This window comes from Rhinolophus ferrumequinum, chromosome 9 (genome assembly GCF_004115265.2).
Source record: "Rhinolophus ferrumequinum isolate MPI-CBG mRhiFer1 chromosome 9, mRhiFer1_v1.p, whole genome shotgun sequence".
NCBI classification, from domain to species: domain Eukaryota; kingdom Metazoa; phylum Chordata; class Mammalia; order Chiroptera; family Rhinolophidae; genus Rhinolophus; species Rhinolophus ferrumequinum.
In genome coordinates this window covers 40,932,290-40,955,767 of record NC_046292.1, presented here as the reverse complement: position 1 = coordinate 40,955,767, position 23,478 = coordinate 40,932,290, and the positions used below count along the sequence as shown (strand labels likewise).

Genomic DNA, 23,478 nt, shown 5'->3' with positions numbered 1-23,478 from the left:
CAGCTCCCCTTCCATCACCATACACTTGATCCCCCTCACCCTCATCCCCCACCCCCCAACCCCCTTACGCTCTGGTAACCACCAAATTACGTTCCCCAGATTAATTTTCAAGCCCGTGGCCATCCTGTGGTCACCGACTGCCCTCCAATCCCCTCACCCTCCCCCCCACCCCCCACATAGTGTGCTGTGAAAAAATAATTGGGAGAAATGTGATACGTGTGGTAAGAACTTAAGCAAACGAGAGATTAACGGAAGGACTACAAGGAAATATTGAATCCACATGAAGAAACATTGAAGGAACTCAAGTTAATCTTTAATTTTTTTCTCATTATTTCAGTGTGTCTGCTTATCCTATCAACTAATAATCATTCTATAAATGAACAAATATAATTATCAAAGAAGTGAGATAATTTTCGTCATTCTTTGTCGTATTGGCCATTGATTGTTTCAAGAGGCTGCCTTGTACCTCTAGCTGTTAATATCCTATAAGTTCCTCTAAGACATGGATTGAGATTTCTCCTTTTTTGTTGTTGTTGTTGGGTGATCCAAAGTGCTGTGAGCAGGACCGAGATTCTAGTTAACACTCAACACCCAGTTGTTGAATGACAGAGTTTTGTGGGTACGAGAACAGTTGGTTGTAGATGACATAGCCTAGTCTTAGGATTGGGAGAAGTCAGGACAAAGAAAAAGTCCATGTCGATTGGCACTTTTTCTCAGCTGCAAGAAGTCTTCATCCAGTGGTCCGTGCCGGGAGAGACGTCGCTGCCTGTGCCCAGAGGCCCTCAGCAAGACTGGGTCTGCACTGTCCGCCCTGAGCACGAGGCGCCTCCATTCTCGGGTGGAGGATTATTGCACTCTCTCCTCCTTTCCTGAGTGCCCCCTGTGCAAGCAGACCAGGGGCTCCAGCAGCTCCAGCTACCATCTGCCTTGGCTCCTGCACAGACAATTTCCCAGGGAAGGAGGAGGTTAGCACACAAGGAGCAGCTGGGACAGTATGGAGGGAGGACCACCCATTGCCCTAGAACGGCGTGCAATCCCCTCTTTGGGGAAATGCCTTGGTGTAGCCAACCAAGACCTCTGTGTTTGCCACCTCACACTTAATTTGAAACTCTGGATGGAGTGAGAAGAGGCCCCTGGAAGCCCATCTCATGAAATTGAAGTCTGCAGTTCCATGGAAGATGGATAGCAGAGTCAGGCAGGGCGGCTTACTCCTGTGGAAGAAGGACACAAGCCACTGGAGGGTGTGAGGAGCGGGGAGCACAGACAAAGGCCAGCCAGACACCCCTATGGAGACCGGGCTTTTGAATGAGGGCTTACAAATCAAACCCCTTCAGACTCTGACAGTGGGGTCGGGGTGGGGAGGGGGTGACAGATTCTCTGCACGGAGCATCAGAATGCACACACTGACCAGGTGGCTCTGGAAATCCAGCTCATGGATCCCCCCAGCCCTGGGCTGCTGCCTCCTGATGCTCTGCGCCTTGGGCAAGCTCATCTTCCCTCAGTCTGAGTTTGCACCTCTGTAAAATGAGAAGGATGGACTCCTCTGGTGGGGTTTCGCCACGGCTATTTTTTTCATTACTGGTTGTTTTTGTTTTTCTTTCTTAAATGAAATCTTACACGGGCCCCGACATGGAAGTCAGATGAAAGTAGAGCTGTCCTGTTTGAAGCTGGGTGTCTATTAGGTTCACCGTGCTCCCCTGGGGCAGCCCCTAAGACCCCAAGTTTCCTCAGGTCCCCGTGTGAATATCATTGGATTAGATTATCTTCAAGTCCCTTCCAGCTCTGTAATTACACTCCCTGGTGGGGCAGCCATAGCAGGGTTCTCTGTCTCTACTTCTCCCACCTCTGTGACTCAGTCCCCACAGGCGAAGGTGTGCTGGGAAAATCCCTAGGGACCTGCATCAGGGGGTCTCCATGGTGGCTGACTCCCTAGTCTTAGATTTTTCTTGCCAGATGGATCTGGCACGTTCCATCTGAGACCTGAAAGTTCAGTCTGAGCCGCAAGGCCACCTGATGTCCCCACCCTGTGTGGAACAAGGTTGATGGAACACCAGGAGCTGCTTGCAATTGACTGAACGTAATCATGCAGGAGGAACGGGCCTGTGAGCAAGAGGACACAGTCCTCTGTGCCCTGCCACCACCTCCAGATCATTGGCACCATGTGCCCCTTCAATGCCCATCACGTGTACATATAACTCCGCGTGCACCAGCACGGAGCCCCGCATTGGACCATTGGAAAGACATGTCTACGTAGTTCATACTCCCTGATCTTCTGTCTTATGCTGTGTGGACAGGGATCCAAGTAAGTCACTGGTTCTCAGGGCCCTTGACATGCTGTAACTATAATCACCCAGGCAGGTCCCCATGTTTGTCCCTTTAAACCAGGTCAGGCCGGTAACTAAACGGGGAAAGACCCTCAGATTCTCTGCCCTCATTCCCCAAATTTAAGATGTAAATCTTAAGATGTAAATCAGTAGAATGTACCAGTTAAGAACCTGGCTCTTAACATCTGACTTCTTGGGTCCAAATCCTGGCTCTGACACTCCCTGGCTAGAGCAAGGTATCTCACCTTCCTTTGGCCCCAGTTTCCTCATCTGTAAAACGGGGCCAATAATACTATTTATCTCATAACATTCTTGGGGAAATCAATAAGTTCATGCACATGAAGTGTGGTGATAGTGCCTGGCACAGAATAAGGGTTAGTTATTCTTTCTATTCATCGACCTTTGTTCCCTCTGGGAAAGCTGCCTGGTCTGTGGGGCCAATGGGGGCTGACACCCAATCCACACTCTGCTTGAAAGTTCAAAATATCCCTGGGCTCCGGAGTTCGGCAGTATAAGTCCCATGTGATTTTCTTTGTTTCTTCCAATTTCTCCACCTATCAGGTAGCACCTTTTTCCAATTCACATGAGGAAACTGCAACAAGTTTGGCCCTGGTAATTGGTGTGCTTGTTTTTTTTTCCTCTTCACCCTCCTTTATAAGGACTCTGGAATTCACTCGCCATCTAGGCTTACCCCTCTCAGGATCCCTCCTATAGGAGAGCAGGCAGCGCGTTGGGCCCCGATTTGTACTCTTTTAGCCAGCACAGGAGGGGTTGAGACAAGGCCCTGAGCCAGGACAGATCGTCTAGCAATGGAGTTATGTCTTCCTCTTAGTTATTATCATAGAGCCTGCCACATGTGGTAGCTACTTTCATCCTCAACACAACCTGTGACGAAGGTACTGATGTCATCCCCACTTTACAGGGGATGCCCAGATGAAAACTGACAGCACTGGGTTTTCTAAGATCTGTGTGACACCAGAGCTACGCTGTCTTGCTTCCCATTTAGAATTCCTCTCCCAGTGAGGAAATCATAATCCACCATCATCTCATTTAAAACCAGGCTCTGTCCCATCTACCTTATGCTTCAACAGTTGGTTTTATGGACCCAAGAGCTATACCTTAGATATACCCATCCAGACCTTTCCTTTTTTCTTTTTTTTTCACCTTTTTATCATTGCAGTCGCCAATCGAGATTGATTTATACACCGACGTGGTAGGCCATATTTTTGCCATTATTCCATGTACCAGTTTTGTGTGCATGGAAAAAATGGGAAGTTCAGGGATCGGGGTAGGCATAGGGATTCTTGGAACTCAGAAAAAAAATTTAAATGAGAAAAATGAGCCCCAGAAAAAAAGAAGTAATTAACCAGTGTCTCACAGTAAGTTAGTGAAATAGTTGAGATTCACATCAGGTCTCCAGACATCTTCATCTGTTAAGGGATGCGAATTTCTAACCCTTTTCCGAGAACCTTTTTCACTGGTATCAGCCAGTTCATGCTGCAGATATAGATGTTTAAACCTTACTTGCCTCACCTTATTTTTAGTTATAACTCCTTGCACTATAATTACAGCTACTTAAACCTTATAGTCGGTTGAATTGTGTCCACCACCACCAGCCCCCCTCCCCACAAAGATATGTTCAAGTCCAAACCCCCATTACCTGCAAATGGGACTTTATTTAGAAGTAAAGCCTTTGCAGATTAAATCAAGTTAAAATGAGGTATTGCTGGATTAGTGTAGGTCCTAATCTAATGACTAGTGTTCCTATGAGAAGGGAAAACTGAGACAAGGAAGGGAGAATCCATATGATGACAGGCAGATATTGGAATGATGTCTCTACAAGCCAAGAAACGCCAGGGGTTGCTGATAAGCACCAGAAGCCAGGAGAGAGGCATGGAACAGACTCTCCCTCATAGCCCCAGAAACCAACCTGGACGATAGACCTAAATTTTGGACTTCCGGTCCCAGACATGTGAGACAGAAATTTTCTGTTGCTCTAAGCCACCTAGCTTGTGGTAATTTGTTATGACAGCCCTGGGAAACGAATGTATCCCTCCAAAATTGAATGGTGTTGTCCATAAACACCTAGGTTTAAAAAAAAAATATAGTCCTCATCTGAGAGAGGGTCTTCATGGCAGGGGAAAGCATAAGAACCATGAAGTGTGGGGGTCAGCCATAAAGTTCAGAGTGTGGGTTCCTAGGGTAGTGGGTAAGAGGGCACAGAAAGGAGAGACTGGGACCCCAAAGGCCATTTCTGCACTGGCCTCTCTGAGCTGGGCCAGGCTTGAACATGAGTGAAAAAAGATGCATGAGCTTTACTTACCCTTTTTCTCTGTTCTCTCACAGGCAAAACCCTGGAGACCCATGGGACACTGACACTTGCAGCTGGTGCCCTCAAGAATGGGCACCCCGTTGTGGAAGCAGGGTCCGCAGCGGCAGGCACTGAATTCCATCAGGTACTGATCCAAGGCCCGGCGCAGGTTCAGGCGTTTGGCCTCCAGGGGCCCTAAGTTGGTGTGCCGCAGCATCTCGTGGATAGGCTGCATCTGCGGGCACAAAAAGAACAGAGGACCCCGCCCCGGGCTCTGTCCAGTTTCCCAGAGCCCAAGAACATGCCAGGCACAGAGCCAGACACTCAGCTTTATCCCACTGCATGGAATCCTCGCAGCCACTCTGTGAAGCTTAGCTCCCCAGCAGATGGATACCAAAGTGGGAGCTCAGGAGTGTTTGAGTGACCAGCTTAAGATCATGCCATGAAGTGCAAGAGTCACTCCAAATGGGGACCTACTTAACTCTGAAACCTGTGGTTCCCCAATCTCAGAGGAAGAGGGGAGCTCAGAAGCCATTTGTGCCAACCCATCTGCCCTCTCCCGTACTTTTAGGAATCGGGAAGAGTGTAAAGTGTGTGTGTGTGTGTGTGTGTGTGTGTGTGTTGACTGTCATCCTTCAATGTAGGAATTAACAAAGTCCTTGATAGTGAGCTATGCTGTCATTGCTGAGCACGCGTCCCCTGATGGTGCAAGGGTGATGGCTACGTGGATGGGGGCGGGTGGGCGACGTTTACATTTGTGGCAACCCATTCCAGGCATGGCTGTCGTCCAGGGTTTCTCAATTTTGGCACTGTTGGATTTCCAGCCGGATAATTCTTTGTTGAAATTCCTGTGCATTGTAGGATGTTTATTTTAGCAGCGTCTCTAGCCTTTACCCACTAGATGCCAGTAGTACCTTCTAGTTGTGAAAACCAAAACTGTCTCCTGACATTGCCAAATGTCCCCTGGGGGACAAAAATCAAGCCCTGGTTGAAAATATTGTGGTAGATGTAGTGGCCAGCATGGAAGCTGGAGACAGGAAATCGCTTCAAATCCCAGCCCTGCTGCTTCCAGCTGTTTGATCTCGGCCATGTGACACATGGAGCTTCCCATCCTCCGTTGTAAAGTGAGAACAATAGTCCTACCTTCCAGGTGTATTGTGAGGATGAAAGTTGATGGATGGGGAAGACCTGTCACGTAGTAAAAGCTAAATAAATACTGCTCACCTCCTAGCTTTGGGGCCTAGAACTCTTAACCGCCTGTCTCTAAACCTGGGCCTCATTATCTATAAAATGGGAATAAGTACCTATTTTTTAGAATTCTTATGCGGATCTAAAGGAGCAATGAATGTGAGATACTAGTGCAAAAGGGAAGGGCAATATAAAGTAACGCACCATTTTTATAAATGTGATGATAGTTAAAAAGAAAGCCTACATATTTCAGATTTCATGTACCTATGGTTACCTTCAGCACACTTACAATGCTACATATTTTAACAGACAATCATAAAACGAAAGCTCTTTTCCAGCTGTTTCATTTTACAGGACAGTACTCTGAGGCCCTGAGAGGGGAGTCATTTGCCAAGGTCAGTGGGCAATTCAGAGAGAAAAGTCAGCCACACTGGAACAATCTCACTTCTCTAGAATCAGAGTCCACAGAGGGCATTGCAGCAGCCTCGAATGGGTTCCTGGAAATGTGTACAGAAAGACCTGCGGCAAACAGACCTTGGCCTGTGGTCACGGGCTGTGGCTGAGGTCACCAGGTTGGTCATGTCGGGACTGGCTGGGCCTCCACCCAAGGGAAGAAGACCACTTACTGGAAGTTCAGGGAATTTGGCCCCATGGTTTGGAAGTCAGGGCAGAATGGGTTGCCCTGTGGCCTTTGTTAAAGGCGACCTTTAGTTCCACAGAAAGCCCAGGACCATTGGGCAACTTCCCTTTGACCTTCCAGCGAAATTCAGCACTCAGTCCCACATCGCTCACTTCTGCCTCCCAGAACCCTCAGTGAGAGGAAAGGGAGCACTCCTTAGGGAAGACTGGTGGGGACTTAAAGGAGGAAAGGGTGGTGGCAAAACAGAATTTTAGAATGTCAGAGCTTGAAAAGATATTGGCAATGATCTTGTTCCCATTTTACAGATGAGAAAATAGATACAGAGAAGGCAAGAGGTGTGATATAGCAGCCCAATATAACCTTAAGCATAACATAATAATATACAACATAACACAGCATCATAACATTACATTATATAACGTGATTCCTAAGTACCTGCCATAACTAAGTGCCACTAAGCTCTGGGGATATGCAAATGAATCAGATACTATTTCCATTCTGATCATCAGGTTCCAAATAACCCCCTAACCGGCCCCCCTGTCCATAGTCTCTCTTTCTCTCTCTCTCTCTCTCTCTCTCTCTCTCTCTCTCTCTCTCTCTCTCTCTCTGTCTCTCTCTCTCTCTCTCTCTCTCCCTCCTTTGATTCATCCTTCATACCTCTGTGAGCATTTTCTCCTTTTAAAACCACAGCTTTAGCTTCCCTGGTCTATAACCTGCCAGCAGCGTAATGCATTGAATCCAAACTATTCAGGGCGTAACGTGGGTTATGAGTGAGGTGTTCGAGTCAGTCAAACATGGCTCATGTTGCACTCTGCCATTTACCAGACATGAGACGTGGCCAGCTCACTTAACCTCCATAAACCTGTTTCCTCAGCTGGCATCTACTAAGTACCCACTTCCCTCTCCCTAACCTTGTGATGTAACATTCTCATTCTCATGTTATAGAGCAGGAAAATGGGGCTCAGAAAATGAAGTAACTTGTCCAAGGTCACACAACACAAAGGTTGCTGAGCCATGAACCGAACTCTATCCTTCTCACCCCAAACCCGCGTTCTCTTTCCCTAAAGATAGCATTCGGGCTTCTCCAAATCATGAAAACTTTCCCTCAGAAGTTTTGCTCAAGGCGAACACAAAATTCACCTCTTGCCCGTGAAAGTTTATATATTACTCCTGAAATCAATTTTACAGTTTTTGACCAAACCTAATAGCTTGATGATAGCATTTTTTCCAGACCCTTATGTGAATTACAGGTGTGTGAAAATGCTCCCTTACTTATTGAAGATGAAATGAAATCAAGGTTAATTCATCTGACCTCTTTCTTCAAAGAGAGCAAGGTGTTATAATAGACTTTTATGTTTAACTGTTGGTATACATTTTAAAAAGAGGAATGTATCCATACCTGGAATTTAAATTATATGTAGACAGTGGGCAAGGGTCAGAAGAAAATAGGCAAGGAAACAATAATATTTTATTTAAAACCCCAAAATATAACTCTTTTTTTTTTTTAATGGATTGCCCTTATATATGAATAGAAGTAGTTTGACAACTGGTAGAACCATTACTTGTTTGCAGTTAAAATACAATTTTACTCTCTTTGTGAGGTTAGGGATTTAAGGCAAAGTTTCTCAACTTTGGCACTCTTGCTATCTCGGGCTAGCTTTTTCTCTGTTGTGGAGGCTGTCCTTTGCATTATGGGATGTTTAGCAATATCCCTGGCCTCTGCCCTCTGGATGTCAATAGTACCTTCCCAGTTGTGACAATCAAAAACGTCTCCAGGCAGTACCAAATTTCAACGTGGAGGCAAAATGGCCCCCCAGTGGTTGATGACCATGGCTTAAGGAAGGTACTAGAAAGGAGGGAAATGAGAACGGGGTAAGACTTCCAAAGGCCTGAGATCCAGGTACTGCCACATATGAGCTCTGTGACCTTAAATCATTTGAGGGCTTGGAGCCCCAGTTTGCTCATCTTTTCAATGGGGAGAATCATGTCCCTGTTAGAGGTTCATTGTGGTGAGGAGATGCGATTATTTAGAGCAGGGGCAGCAAACTACAGTTCCAGCTTGGAACCACACTCAGCCCACAGATTGTTTTTATATGGCCTTTGAGCTATGAATGGTTTTTATATGTTCAGAAGATTGTAACAAAGAAGAACTTTTATAGCAGAAACTGTATGTGGGCCACAGAGCTTCAAATATTTACTATCCACTCCTTTACAGAAAAAGTTTGCCAACCCCCAATTTAACAGATGTGATTTTTAAAACTCTTTTATGTATAAATGCAAATCATTATTATTATTTTTAGTGTTGCCCAATCCTGAAGACGTTCTGGGACTACTAGTGTAAAACTAGGCACTGATGAGATATTCACGCTTCTGCTCCCAGCTGTCCTGCAGCCCGGGCCGCATACTCTGTGGAATCAGGTATGGGGAGGGCCACCAGTTCAGCGTGCTGTTAACATTTAATCTTGTTCTTTGATGGGCTCGTAATAAGAAATATGAAATGATCTGGTCTGTTTCACTTTCATTCTTTGTGGATGAAGAGTTTCTTCAACTGCAAAAAGACTTACCTCCAAATCAATAACAGCGGGATTGTACTTTAATGATCTCCCCCAGAAACGATATGTGATGACGCTCTTGTCGTGTGCCAAGCCACCACCCCAGCCAGAACTGCCACCTCGCACCCGAGAAATGATGTCTTCCACAGCCATGGCCTTATGGTCAAAATCTATCAAGAGGATAGCTGCATTAGCTCATTTCCCCAAAAGCCAAAGGACAGGTTAGCAAATGCCACTAAGAAGACGGGGGACAAAGTGTACGTGCTGTCTTTAGAGCTGTCTCCCACTCTTTTCCCTTGCTGGGTTATAACAAGACAAAGCAGAAGAGAAGGACCAACCCTCAGAAATAGACCCATCCTCTGGATTAGAGCAGAAAATGGGAAGACAGCCCAGCCCAACATGGAGGAGTGAGAAGATGGGAAAATGGATGACAGTTCATTCATTTATTCATCCATATGTCAGATGCTTACTCGGTGTCTTCTATATGCCAAATAAATAGTTTCAATTAAACAGTGAATTGTCCCTGTGGGGCTCAGTACGGGGTGTAGAGAAGAACATGATCAGACCTACAGTAGGGTGGGGGACTGGTCAGGAGGAAAAGTGAATTTTCTAGAAAAGGGAATGAATCTTTGCAGGTAAATGGAGAGAGGAGGGAAGGTCAGCAGAGAGAAGAAGCGCTTTGACTTAAAGCCCTGAGGCAGGAGTAGCCTAATGCAATGGGGGTAACTTGAACCTGTTTTGTATCTATGTCATCCACTACTCTAAATTGTTTTATCATTCCTGTATCTTCTGTCTCCTACCAAAAAACAGACAAAACAACTCAACACATGTTTGATGAATGAATGAATGAACGCTCATATTGACTTGTTCAGGAAATGCCATAAAATATTCCTGCACAATCTTTCTCTAATAATTATTCTTTGAGCTTGAACTTGATAACCATATTCTCCTCTCTCAGGCACTTCTTTCCTCCCTTTGGACTGTATGTTGATGGGCCTTTATCTCAACAGTCGATTTTCCAGGTTCTGTCTACACATTCCTTTCATCTTAGGACTTAGATCTTTGTCTAGTGCTTAAAATCTAGGAGCATGCACCATACAACGTCAGATATTTCTAAGGTGATCTCAGCCCATTGATATTTCAAAATACAGCCACCGCAGGTCATGGGTTTGGCGTATTTAGCAGCTCTGCAGTTTGACCATTGACTGACATGGAATCTATTAGGAGGAACAGTAGTGTTGTGCCTTGATTCTGTGTCCAAGGGAAAGTCTGGCTTTTCTTCCTGGGAGACCCATTACTAAACACTTACCTCTTTCGCCACCTCCATGTTTTCTACAGTGCTCTCCTGATAAACTTCCTCCAATATTTACAGTATCCGAGTAGTCATAACCAAGGCCCACAAACCCTCCAAAGCATGTCCCGATGTCTTTACTGGTGATACCTGCAACAGGGACACAGAGAAATGCAACACGGTGAGATGCTAAAAGACTGTTCTTATGGTACAACCAGCTCACGGTAGTAAAAGCTAGCTTTGGTTTTGGAGTCTATGAGATCTGGGTTGAAATCCCAGTTCTTTAACCCAATTTCAGTATTGTCTTCTGTGTGGTTCCAGCCCAAATAATTCTTGAAATGAGAAGGACTATGTGTTCGGATTAGTGCTATTCCCCTTCCCTTTGCCCGTTCCCCACGGAGCCTCCTGCAGGCAGTGATTCTCATCCATCTCCACGTACCCCTGTGCCTAGCCCAGTTCCTGGCCCATTTTCACTCTGCAGTTTTGCACGTTGCCCCTTCTTCTGTCCCTTTTTACCATCTTTCCAAAGTCTACTCAAACCCCAGTTCAAATGTCATTTACTCCACGAAGCATTTTTGGATCAGAATACTTCTCTTTTTCTCCAGAGCTGGCAGTGTGCTTTGTTTGCGCCTGAATGATCACAGTTGTCACAATTCTTTTTGCCCAGGTTCTCTTTGTACCCCAGAGAGGCCGGAGTGCTGTTAGAAGATGCCGCGATCTCCACAGGGGGTCTGCCTGCCTCCTGATCTTAGGAGAACTGTGAGCCCCACACTATCTGTCTCTGTATTTGTCTGAATCTCTGTATTTGTCCCAGTGAGAAGCCTGCATTTTGCAAATGAGGAACATAATTCTCAAAGCAGTAAGGCCATTTTGCCCTGACCCCACAGCCTGTGAATGAACAGAGCTGGGTCTCCATGCCTTGGTTGGCCTGGCAAGGGAAGGCTAGAAAAGCAGCCTGTAGCAAGAGGGTACTGACCATTGCTGCAGAGCCCAGCTCTGTCTGCAGCTGGTCTTCTGAAGGTTGTGCACGGGAGTTTGTATTTTTGAAATATCCTTACTTTTAACTGCAACTATATAATAATTATTACCAGTCATTATATTATTCTAGCAACCGCAAAGGAAAATAATAGGCCTGTAATTCAACTGAGCTAAGGATTAGATCGAATATCCTCAAGGGAGTGTTCGGCAACAGAGTTTACTTGCCTGCATCCCCAGGAAACTGCAAACTCCACGCGGTCAAGGACTTGTATCTTATTCACCACTCTTTCGTCAACATAGCAGCACTAGATCTGCCATGGGGAGGAGTTTAGTAACTATTTTCAGCATAATGATTGATGAATGAATACAATGAGTGAATAAATGAACGCCATGAACGCTTTGGTAAGGGCTTGTGATGGAAAGAATCTTAGAAGTCAGGAATCCTGAATTCACATCCCCGTCACTCAGATGAATGGATAAAGAAATTGTGATTAGATAGATAGATAGACAGACAGACAGACAGACAGATAGATAGATAGATAGATAGATAGATGAGAGAGAGAATTAAATACACACACACATATATATTTGAATATCATTCAGCTTTAAATAATAAACAGACCCTGCCATTTACAGCACCATGGGTGAACCTGGAAGACATTATGCTAAGCGAAATAAGCCGGACACAAAAAGGAAAAGACCACATGATCTAACTTATATGTGGAGTCTAAGAAAGTCAATACAGAGAAGCAGAGAGTAGAACAGTGGTTACCAGGGACCAGGAGGTGGGGAGGAGAAGGGGACAGGCTGGTCTAAGGGAACAAAGTCACAGTTCTGCAGGATGAGGAAGTACAGAGATCTAATGTACAGCCTGATGACTATAGTTAATAATAATTGCATTGAGTAATGAAAATTTGCAGAGAGTAGACTTCAGGGGCTCTTGTCACGCACACACAGACAAGGTCACTGTGTGAGAAGATGTGGACATCAGTCTGTAGTAATCATTCCCCTTTGTATCCGTATATCAAACCATCATGTTGTATACCTTAAATATACACAAGTTTTCTTTTTTATAGAAAACTGAAAAACCAAACCCCAGTGACTGACACCCTGTGTGAACTTAGAAAGGGCCCGTGATCTCACTGGGCCTCAGTTTCCCATTTATGGAGGGAGGCGACTGGACTGGCTCATCGCCAAGGCCGGTTCCAGCCACAGTCCTGCGGGACTCTGTGCACATCAGTTTCTGAAGAACGAACTCCCGAGCTGAAAGTGCCTGGGAGAAGTGCCGTTCTCAGCACCGACACTCAGCACCGGGCAGAGGGCTTCTTCTACCATTTCCGTTCAAGCACTTTTCATTTTTAATGCATTACTAATTGGGGAAGATTTAGCATATTTAATTGTTTTGATTAAAAAATGCGTCAACAGTGATAAACAAAAGTGGATGAAAGGAGTTCATGGGCAGAAGCCAGAGTAATTACCTAGGTGCGTGGCAGAGTGCTGCCGAATTAAAGTGACAGGACTGGCTGATGAATGGGGGCTGGAGGATGCCTGTGGAGTGATTTTGCTCATGAGGGGTTGCCGACAGTCTGCCACGTGCTGCTGGGAGAAGAGAATTCCAGCTTGTTTGATTTGAAAAGCACAACTCAAATTACTGCAAAAGAATTACCTTCCGAGGACCCCAAAGTAGGGTACCAGCCAGCAAGGGCAGGTCTGTGACTGAATCGTAAAAGGGTCCTTTGGCACCTAGCCCACGCTTCTCATTTTTAGTTGTGATGCCCTACGTTCATAAAGGTTAATTATCTTGCCTAAGGCCATACAGCTGAAAAAAATGGTGGAGCTGAGATTCAGACTCAAGTCTGTCTGTCTTGGAAGCCTGTGGTGTTTTCACTAATTCCAATTATTGCATCAGACTAAAGAATTCAGAAAAAATTAGGGAGCACCTACTATGTACCAACCCCAGCAATTGTGTATTGGGGAATGTAGACACAGTGAGAATAAAACTAATAAGAATATGATGCGGATGTGACTACGTGAGATTCTAGCCTTGGGAAGCCAGCAGGTTTGGACAATATATTAAATGAGGAGTAATTCGTATCCGAGAGTTGTTTGTTTCAGTACACCGGGGATAGAAGAGGGGTCTCTCCAAAAGCCGTGAGGGAGGCCACACCAAAGGTGTCTACAGAGTACCCATGGGAAACCGAGATCAGAAAACTGGGGTGGGGGCAGAGAGTCAAACATGATTCCAAAATCCAAGACTTGAAACTGGTATTGGAGGCCAAGACATGGAACCAGAGAGAGGGAAGCTAAGAGCAGAGGAGGCAGTGGGGAGATGGAACAGAAAAAGGTCTGGAGCACTTGTGTAGCACTTGCCCAGATGGGTGCGTAGCACGGGGTGGGGAGGTGGGGACGGACTATATTTATAGAACCAGGTAATGCTCTGTCTTGGCTCTGCCCTCGTCTCATCAGGCTGGACACCTTAGATGTCAGCTTTGGACCAGATCACACTGGCGTTTGTTTTGGCTTGTAAACTCAGTGAACTCTGGAGTTCTCTAAACCTCGCTACATATGGAGATCACCTGATTGCCATTAAAAATGCAGGTTCCTGGGCCCCACCTTGATTGATTCTAATTCTGTATTTCTGCAGAATCAGTGCTCTGTATTTTAAACAAGGTCATTTATTCCAGGTGATTCCTCTGAAGTGCGTCTGGACCCAGATTTTGAGGACCACGGTCCTCCGGAGAGCCTCAGGTGGCCCGCTGCAGAGCACTGGCTTCTGTCCTGTCTCGGGCCTTTGTCAATGCCCTGGATAAGGACTAAGCAGCCAGGCTTAGAGGATCTTACCCAAAAGAAGAAACTAGGAAAAGCCAAGGATACTTCAGATTAAGAATCAGTATCCACAAAGCCCTCAGACGCCTGGATGGATAGTCAGACCAAGCATAGCAAAATGCGGCTCAGTTGGGAATGCTGTAATATCCTACCCTGGGGACAAAATACCAAATGCACAAGCTCAGTAAGGAATGCACACTGTTTAGCAGAAGAACAGGAGAAAAGGCCATAGAGAGATAACTTCCGCCTCAGGGGAGGTAATGAAGCCAGGTGAAAATGATAATCAGTAAAGTAAAGGAAGGGATCCTCTCACTCTCTGCACAGGTTAGAAAAACTCAGAGCCCGCTGCAAAGTTCTGGGAGCTGCACTTTAAAAAGGAAATAAGAAAAAGGACATTTGTTGGACATTATTCAGCGTTAAAAAAGAAAGAAATACTGCCATATGCAACAACACGGATGAACCTTGAGGACATTAAGCTCAGTGAGACAAGCCAGTCACAGAAGGACAAATACTCCATGATTCCCCTTATATGAGGTATGTAAAATAATCGCTCATAGAATCAGAGAGTAGAGTTGTGGTTGCCAGGGGTTGAGGGCAGAGGGAAATGAGGGCCTGCTAATCACCAGGCATAAAGGTTAAATTCTGCAGGATGAATAAGTGCTGGAGATCTGATTAAGTGCTAGAGATCTGCGCAGCATTGTCCCTATAGTTAACAGTAATGTAGTGTACACTTAAAATTTTGCTAAAAGAGTAGATTTCATGGTGAGTGGTCTTACCACAATAAAATAAAACTGAAAACAAAAGTAGAGAATGACTGGAGAAGAGTAAGCGTGAGGATAATGAGGGTAAAGAAATTCAAAGCCATTTCCTTTGGGGAATGTTTGAGGGGAAGAGGGATGTTTACCTGAAAAGGGAGGGAAGATCCCTTTTTAAGAGAGATTCATAGACCTGGATTCAACTCGCCAGAGGGTTGTCTTAGAGAAGAGGAGGTAGGCTTGTTTGTGTGGTCACAAGGGAATAAACAGGGACCAAAAGGGCAGAAGCTACAAGGAGATGGGTTTAGGCTCAATACGAGGTAAACTGTCATGATGGTCAGAGGCCAAGAAGATATGAGTTATTTCCTAAGGCAGTGAGCTCCCCATCCCTGGAGGGTACCAAGCAGAGACTGGCTCCTTGCCTTTGAGAGGCACAGGAGAAGGGCTTAAAGAATTGAGCAGCGGTCTTTTAAGGTTTGCTCCAAAGCCAAGACTCTGAAACTTGAACACTTGCAGAACCTTTGAGACCACTTTGATAAGTACAGTACTTAATGGTTTCTTACTGTGTGCCAAGCACCTGGGAAATAGAGGATTAAGGAGGGCATTCGTTCTCAGTGAGCTTACAGTCAACTGTGGAGAAGTGGACAAGTAAACAGACAATGATTGTACTATGTGACAAGCACTTTGAAAGAAGGCAGCCGGGTCAGGAAAGGCTTCCTTGTGGGTCAGAAGAAAGAGACCAGAGGCAAGTCTGAAATGATGACTAGGGATTAGCCAAAGTAAGGAGGACACTGAGAGCAGAGGGAGACCATGTGTAGGGCTTGTGTCCCCAGCAGCAAGATTCTGCTCAGCCAACATGACCTAAACTCAAGAGTAAAAAGGAGTAGTAAATCAGTCAAGGGTGGATTGGGAGACCCCTGGGTCATTTCCCACTGTCGTATGGCCCCCAGAGGAGCTGTTATCCCCGCCTGGCAGGCTAGGAGCCCAGGACACATGTCTCTGGTCACCATATTTATTGCTTTTTGCCCACCTGGGGTTAGCTATGGTGCAGGTCTGAGGGCTGTCCTCACGCCTCTGTGGAGATGCTGCACCAGTGCGGCTGGCTCAGAGGCAGAACCAGGCAATTGACTTCTGAGGTGGCAGAACACAGCAAGTCTCTGTCATTCTTCAGATTAAAAGCATCAGGTGGAAAACAGCAGGTGTAATGCATTATTTATCTCTTTGCAACAAACAAATGCCATTCAGGATACTGTGATTTATCTGCTATGTTGCTTTGCTACATCGGTTGAGCCCAAAGACAGCCTCAGAAGGGAAAGAAAGAATCGTATGGTCTATTTCATGTTACAACCTTGGGGAAAATGATTGTTTAGTCTGTGACTGGATGACCTGGAAAGTGTTGGCTAGTTTACCTGCCCCGCTTGTGCTTCTGTGTATCCATTAAAACTCATGCTGCCTCTCAACCACCTGGGAATAATAGCACAAGTACCTCTGTGTCTTTGCATGCGTTGCTTCCTCTGACTGCAGTGTCTCCTACGTCTTTCAGTGAGTTTCTCCACTCAGCCCTAGAAAACCTTCCCTCACTCCCAACGGCCCTATCTGTATCCCTCAGTATCCCTTTGTGTCTCCCAGGGTATCTCAAGCTTCTCTCCAGCAGAGTATTTAGCATACCTTAGTAATTGTCAAATTCTTGGTCTGTTCTTCCAATTATACTGCAAATTTATAAAGTCTTCCCTTGGGTTTACAAGGCTCAGCACAGAGCCTGGCATGTGACAAGCCCCCAGGAGTGATTCCAAACTATCCAGGCAATATCTCTAACATGTTTTGGGAGTCACAGGTCTTCCTTCGGTTGATAGCATAAATCACATCTTTGTAATATCTCACACTTGATTAAGAGTTGATATTTTGTAAAGCACTTTCATTTGTATTATCTCATTGGGGGCTCGCAAACAATCTTCTGGGGCCCGAAGGATTTCCCCATCTTACAGGCTCACAGATTGGAAAAGACAGTCATTACGGGGGTTAAGAGTATGAAGTACCGTTCACTCATAGCGTGGCTCTGGGTAACTTACGGAAGCTCTCGGGGCCTCATTCTCGCCATTTGTAAGACAGGGTGATAATTTCCACATGAGTCCCTAGAAACAGTGTCTGGCACAATGAAGTGTCAACAAATCTTAGCTGTCGTTGTTAGGTAACTCGACTAACAAGTTAACCCAACAAACGTAAGACTTAGGGTTTGATATCACATAGGCTACACCCAAACTCAGGGCACGCTCCATGACGTCACACCAGTGTTACTCTGCAGACAAATGTTCGTCACGGGGCATGAGTGGCCATGGCCTTACCCAGCCCCTCATTCTATGACCACCTCATGCTACAAAACAGATCAGAGAAAAGAACCCATGCTCCCAATCGGCAACGTTGGGGCTGCAACCTCAGGTTTCCCGGCTGCCTGATAAGGCGCTATCTTCAAGGACTCTGGCCCTTCTAGATGATTTTGGTGATGACAAGAGACAGTATAGCTGAGGGCCAGACTCTGAAATGGAGATGACCTGAGCTGGAAGTGGCTGTGCCCAGTTACTCTCTGGGTAAATTGTTTCACCTCTGTGCCACAGTTCTCTAATCTGTAAGGTGGGGATTTTAATACTGTCTACCTCAGACGGTTGTTGTGGGGGTTAAATGAGGTAAGCCAGGCCATGTGCAGTACTGGGGAGAGTGCCTGGCTCAGAACTAGCAATGATGGTCAAGTATTACTATTATTGCTGTTGCCAGAAATGCATACATAGATTGGGTTTTTCATTCCTGGTTGTGAATCTGGAAAATTAGAGAATAAAGGAGGCTGAGGAGTTTGTGAAAACAAATTTTCTTAACGTTTCTACAGTATAAGCTCTTCAGCCATGAGTGAGTGAAGCAGATCCAGGGAACACCCACATTGGAGAAGAATCATTATGTGCTAGATGAAGCTTCTCCGTGTGTTATTTCATTATGTTAATAGCCACACACCGCTCCACAACAGGTACTATTATTCCCATTTTAGAGATGAGTAAATAGAGGCTTAGAGAGTTTAAGTCACTTGCCCAAAATTATACAAGAAGTAAATAGTAGAACTGGGATTGAACCAAAGTCTATGTCCAAAGCCCATGTTCTCCATGCCACATTACAGTGCCTGTGGGAGGCTCTGGGTGTAATTCTGACATCATCACACCTTTCCTCCTTTAAGGCTGAGGCTGTTTTCGATGCTAGAGGTGGAAATTCAAAATCAAGACAAAGTCAGGAGGATGATGCTGAGATTCTCTGAGTTCCGTGTATATGCAAATGACTTAAGGGGAATGGGGACAGAGCCAAGACACCAGGAATCTGTCAGTCAATCAATACCATCCATCACCATGAAGCCTGGTTGTCATGGTAACTAGGGATAAAGGCTGGAGCCTGTTAGAATCTAGTGCTTGTCTGTTCCGGGCAACTGGTTGGTTAGCAGGCACAGCAAAGACTACTTAGCCATGAATATAAGACCCTTCACAATCAGGTTCCTGCTCACCCCACATCGTCCAATCCAGCTCAGACTCTTTATGACTCCACCCCTGACTCTGCAGAGTATAAGGAGAGCTCCTGAGGATGCACAACATATACAGGCTTGGATTCCGAACCACCCCTGCTAGGATCACACAGAGCATCCGCTGTGGGTCAGCTTCAGCCTATGGTCAGACTCTGGGGACACACCATTAAGATGTGTGATGGAAACAGACAGTCGCCATAGTATGATACACAGAGCTGAATCCCAGTGCACGGAAGCACCTCAGACAGGCTCCCCTCCCCGGACTGGGGAGACAGAAAGACTGCCTGGAAAAGTCCTATCTATAGAGACCAAGGAAGGTTTAGCCAGGAGAAAAAGAGAGGGGAAGAGATTTCAGGTGGAAGGAACAGCACGTTCCTCCTCGTAGTGCCCCAAGGAGAAAGTGAGCGTGGTGCCAGGAGCTCAGGGCAGCCCAGCCCAGCGGTGAGCAATGGGGTTACAGGGCCAAGCAGGCCAGAGGGTGCTCACTTTGGCCACTGGCTGTCTTGCCCAGTGGCAGGGACCCTTCTGCTCTCTCTCCTTTTTTTTTTTTTTTTTTTTGTTCCGTTTCAGGTGTACAAAACAATGTAATAGGTAGACATTTACACCCTCACAAAGGGACCCTCCTGCGACTCGTCACCATCTCTGTGGCTCCCTGGAGGCCAGCCCTGACTCCATTTCCGGGTTACTGACACCATCACTCTCCCCGCCGTAACCTAGCCACAGCACTGCTCTCACTTATGCGCTGGCCTCGGGGGCACGCCCTCCACCACAGGGTGTGACCTGGGCGTGAACCTGGGCACTCGTTCCCCACTCTCACTCTCACCGACTTGCTGCCTCAGCCGCTCTCAGGAAACTCCCTCTGCTTAGAAAGCTCCAGCTCCCTTCTCCACCAGATAAGCTCCGACTCCTACTAATTTTGGAAGATCAGGTTTGAATGTCTTTGGAGTCTAGAAAATGGGAAGAGAAACAAGGTGGTTGGTCCCTCCTTGTGCTTCTACTGTGTTTATTTCTATTCAAGCATGTATCGCGTTGTGTTATTCCTAGCCCTCAACACTGCACATTTCTCCAGGGCAGGGATCTGTGTGTTTCATCCCTGTGTCTCTTTAAATCTTGAATTCTCCTTGGGTATTTATGGGATGAGTGGATGGATGGATGGATGGATGGATAGATGGAGATTAGATTCTGAGAAGGGTTTCCCTCAGAGATTGATATTTTCTTCCTCCTACTTTGGGTAACAAATGAACCTTCCTGAAAGAGAATTATAAGCAAGCAAAGGCAATAATATATAAATATGATAGAAAGTATGAGAAATTTGAGGGATTTAAATTATACATCTGTCCCACCCCAATTACTCGCCATACACAGCTTACTCCTCTGGGCTGCCTTTGACTCATTTCCGTAAAGGAATAGGAAATACACAGCGCGGAGGCCTTCATTCCCCAATCTCCTGCCTCTGACAGACATCACTAAGTGATCGTAGCACTTTCTGGCTGAGCCCCTATCTGGTGTCATAATTCTCAACTCAGCAGTCCCAGTAACATTTGCTATTCAAACCACCTACCGTCACTGGCTTAGACACTGTTTCTGGCCTACAGGTCTCTGAGTTTCACCTCTTGCAATGCCACCTCATTCTTGTTCTGGCTCTGTGACTGTTACCTAGGTTTCAAAACAATCACTAGCTGCTCCGTTTAACCTTTAACAATTCTCCCAATTACAATTCCTAATCAATGGGTCCAACTGACCCCAAACTGCATTTAGGAATGAATATTGAGCATAATGCTCCCTTAATTATTTTAAAATGTGGTCTAACCACTTTGAAAGCTATCGCAAGCAGCTCAATGTTTTTGTTTGTTTTTTTTAAAGAGGATAAGTGAAATAAAATATCCAGATGTACCACAGGAAGCATTGAATTGGTAATTAGAAATCCTCATTTCAAACTTCACTCTGCCTCTCACCAGTGGTGTCACCTTGGACCTGTCATTTTATCTCTTAGTGCCTGCTTCTCCTCATTTGTGAGATGGGGACAGCTGTGTAACACATCTCAAAGCACTGCCGAGAGGCTCAAATAAGATTATATGCATGTAAAGACTCAGCATTTGCCTGCCACAGAGTTAGAACTCAGAAGATGCTTGTTCTTTCATTTCCATTTGGATAAACTTTCATTACATGAGACTCCACACCTGTCTTGACAGTTATTACTTATATCTGCCTCTAGCTTTCCCCTTTGTCTACCTTCCTGTGATGCTTAATTTTATATATCAATTTGACTGGGCCATGGTTGTGTCCAGATATGGCCAAACATTAATCTGGGTGTCTCTGTGAGGTGTTTTGGGATGGGATCAACATTTAGATCAGTCGACGGAGTAAAGCAGGTTGCCCTCCCTAGTGTAGGTGGTCCTTGCCCAGTCAGGTGAAGACCTAAACAGAACAAAAAGGCTGACATTCCCCTGAGTCAGAGAGGCTTCTTCCTGCCTGACTGCCTTCAAACTGGGACTTTGGCTCTTCTCCTTCCTCAGGACCCACACTGACGCATCAACTCTTCCTGTCTCTCAAGCCTGCACATCGTAGGACTGGAACTAAACCATCAGCTCGCCTGGGTCTCCAGCTTGCTGACTACAGATCTTGGGACTTGTCAGACTTCATAATTGTAGTAAATCACATGTATCTCCTATTGGTTCTCTGAAACTGATTAGTTAGAACCTCAACTCATACACTTCCGGATGTTTTCCTCATGGCTGTTGATGATTCTTCCTTTATTTAAAGTGGTTAAACACATGTCTGTAGTCAGTGGATCACACTGGGTGAAGACAGTGTTTTTAAAACTTTTTTGACTGCCCCCAAAAGAATCAATACATTTTACACACATCCAGTTAAAATAAGTTTCAGTACTTAAACATAGTTGGCGTTACACACTCTGATATTTTCCATCCTACTGTATTCTGTTTCACTTTGTTTAATGCTGTCATGCCGCACTAAATGTCTCTTACAATCTACTTATGGGCCGTGGCCTGCTGTTTGCATAATCCTAGGTAAACATCTCTGAGACACTATAGTATGTTGGTTAAGATCATAGGTTCTCAGGTTTGACCTCTGGCTCTACCAGTTAACAGCAGTGTGACCTTGGGCAAGTTACTTCATATTGCTGAACTTCAGTTCTTCACTTGTAAATTGGGAATTCTAGTATCCTCTTCACAGTTCTTTCCTGAGGATTAAATGAGATAGTACATTTAAAGTGCTGAATCTAGTGTCTACCAGATAGCAAAATGCCCACCACTGCTACAGCCTAAGCCTCTGGTATATAGTATCAGAATGAATGGTGTAATGTGTGGGCTGATAAGTACTTGGACAAGAGACAGACATTACATCAGAAGACCTTGATTCAATGCTAACTGAATCATGTTGAGCCATTGACTAGGCTCTTTGGACTTCGGCTAGCTCTCTACAAAATTGGGGTAAATAATACAATTCCTCATAAGCTATTATGAAGATCATCTTGAATACCAGATGTGAAAGTCGTAGTTTACCAATGTTAGGAGTTATTATATATAAATATATTTTATTAAAACAAAATATTTCTGTGAACTCTACAATGAATAAAAAATTAATTGTTAACTCATTTTAGGTGGTAACCAATTTGGCTCTCCACGTAATAAATCATCCTTGACTATAATCAAATGATTATGACAAAGAGATGCCCCCATTACCTTCTATAAACCCTCAATGAGAGGAACCATGTTGGTATCTTGACAGTGCTTACCATGTTGTGCGTGTTTCCGAAATGTTTGTTGCATGAAAAGCTAAAGGAAGGAAAGAAGGAAGGGAGGGAGGGAGGGAGGAAGGGAAGAAGGGAGAAAGGGAATGGAAAACTATAATTCACATCAACTTCAGTGAGGCTTTGTGTCCCTGTGGCTTTTTCTACCCTGTGTGTTAGGTGGTAGACCAGCTGGTCCAAGGACCCTAGCTGGAAGATAACGATTAATGACAGACTGAATGTACTGTGCCCTCACTGGAAGGGTCTTTCCCAGGGTCACTGTTATCTGGCATCCATCAAGGGGAGGAATGATGGAATGCAGGCACAGATTTGGGCAGAGTTGTTAACACTTTGAAAGATAGTGATGAGAATTCAAAGTGACCTTGATAAATGGGAGGAGCAGTCCCTCCAAAACTGGATGAAGCTCTAGAGACAGAAATGAATGACCTTGATCAAAAACATGGGCAGGTTGGGGAGGAGGCATGATTGCTGATGCTCCAAGTCTACAGCAGAAGCATTGGCCACGGCAGACTGGACATAATGATAATGATTTCCCTTCCGTTTGAACAATGTTTCGGAGCTGACCGATTACAGAGCCCGTGAGATAGGTCATCTTATTATCCCCACTCTCAGGATTAGAGTGGGCCAGCTAACAGTATAGAGTCAATAACTGGAAAGCTGGGAATAAACAATAATAACACCAACATACAGCACAGCAATAAGAGTTAACATTTTTGACTCTTATTATATGCCAGGCACGGGGCCACATGCTCACATAGATTGATTCATTTCATAGTCACAACAGTCCTAAGAAGTATGTACTGTCATTGTCTCATTTAGAAGAACAGGAAACTGAGGTATGGAGAGGTTAACTAATTTGTCTGAGGGTCACACGGCTGATAAATGGAGATAAGATTGGAATACAGGCAATCTGATTCAGAGCCTTTTTCTGCAATTGATATTTATTGGGTGCATATTAGAGTCTGAGCGCTGCACTAAATATTTTCTGTGGATAAGTTCACTTACTTCTTACAACTACTCTGCCAGGTAAATGTCATTCATACCTCCAGCCTAACAGGTGAAGAAATTGACACTTCAAATGATTAAATAACTTGCCCATGATCACATAGCTAGTACTAAGTGACAGAACCCATGTTTGCAATTATTGTTAGACTCTTATCCTGCATTAAAGGGAAAAAATATCTATTTAAACACTTATGCAAGATGAACTTGGAATTATTCGCAAACAAACAAACCCTTGTTATCATTCCTAGTGAGTCTTAAAGAAGCTGAAGTTCTGAGAAAGGTC

At 45.1% G+C, this 23,478-nt stretch overlaps 1 protein-coding gene across 1 annotated transcript in view; it reads right to left on the bottom strand.

The window, feature by feature from the left end:
• Positions 1–291: 291 nt before the first annotated feature.
• The window catches only part of C8A (complement C8 alpha chain), a 56,869-nt gene continuing 33,682 nt past the window's right edge, over positions 292–23,478 (bottom strand). The window contains exons 8-11 of the mRNA XM_033115431.1: positions 10,325–10,456; positions 9,028–9,185; positions 4,648–4,870; positions 292–934 (exon numbers count right to left, since the gene is read on the bottom strand). Of these exons, the coding sequence (XP_032971322.1) occupies positions 783–934; positions 4,648–4,870; positions 9,028–9,185; positions 10,325–10,456 (665 nt within the window). The 3' untranslated portion in view covers positions 292–782. The remainder of the gene's footprint in view (positions 935–4,647; positions 4,871–9,027; positions 9,186–10,324; positions 10,457–23,478) is intronic.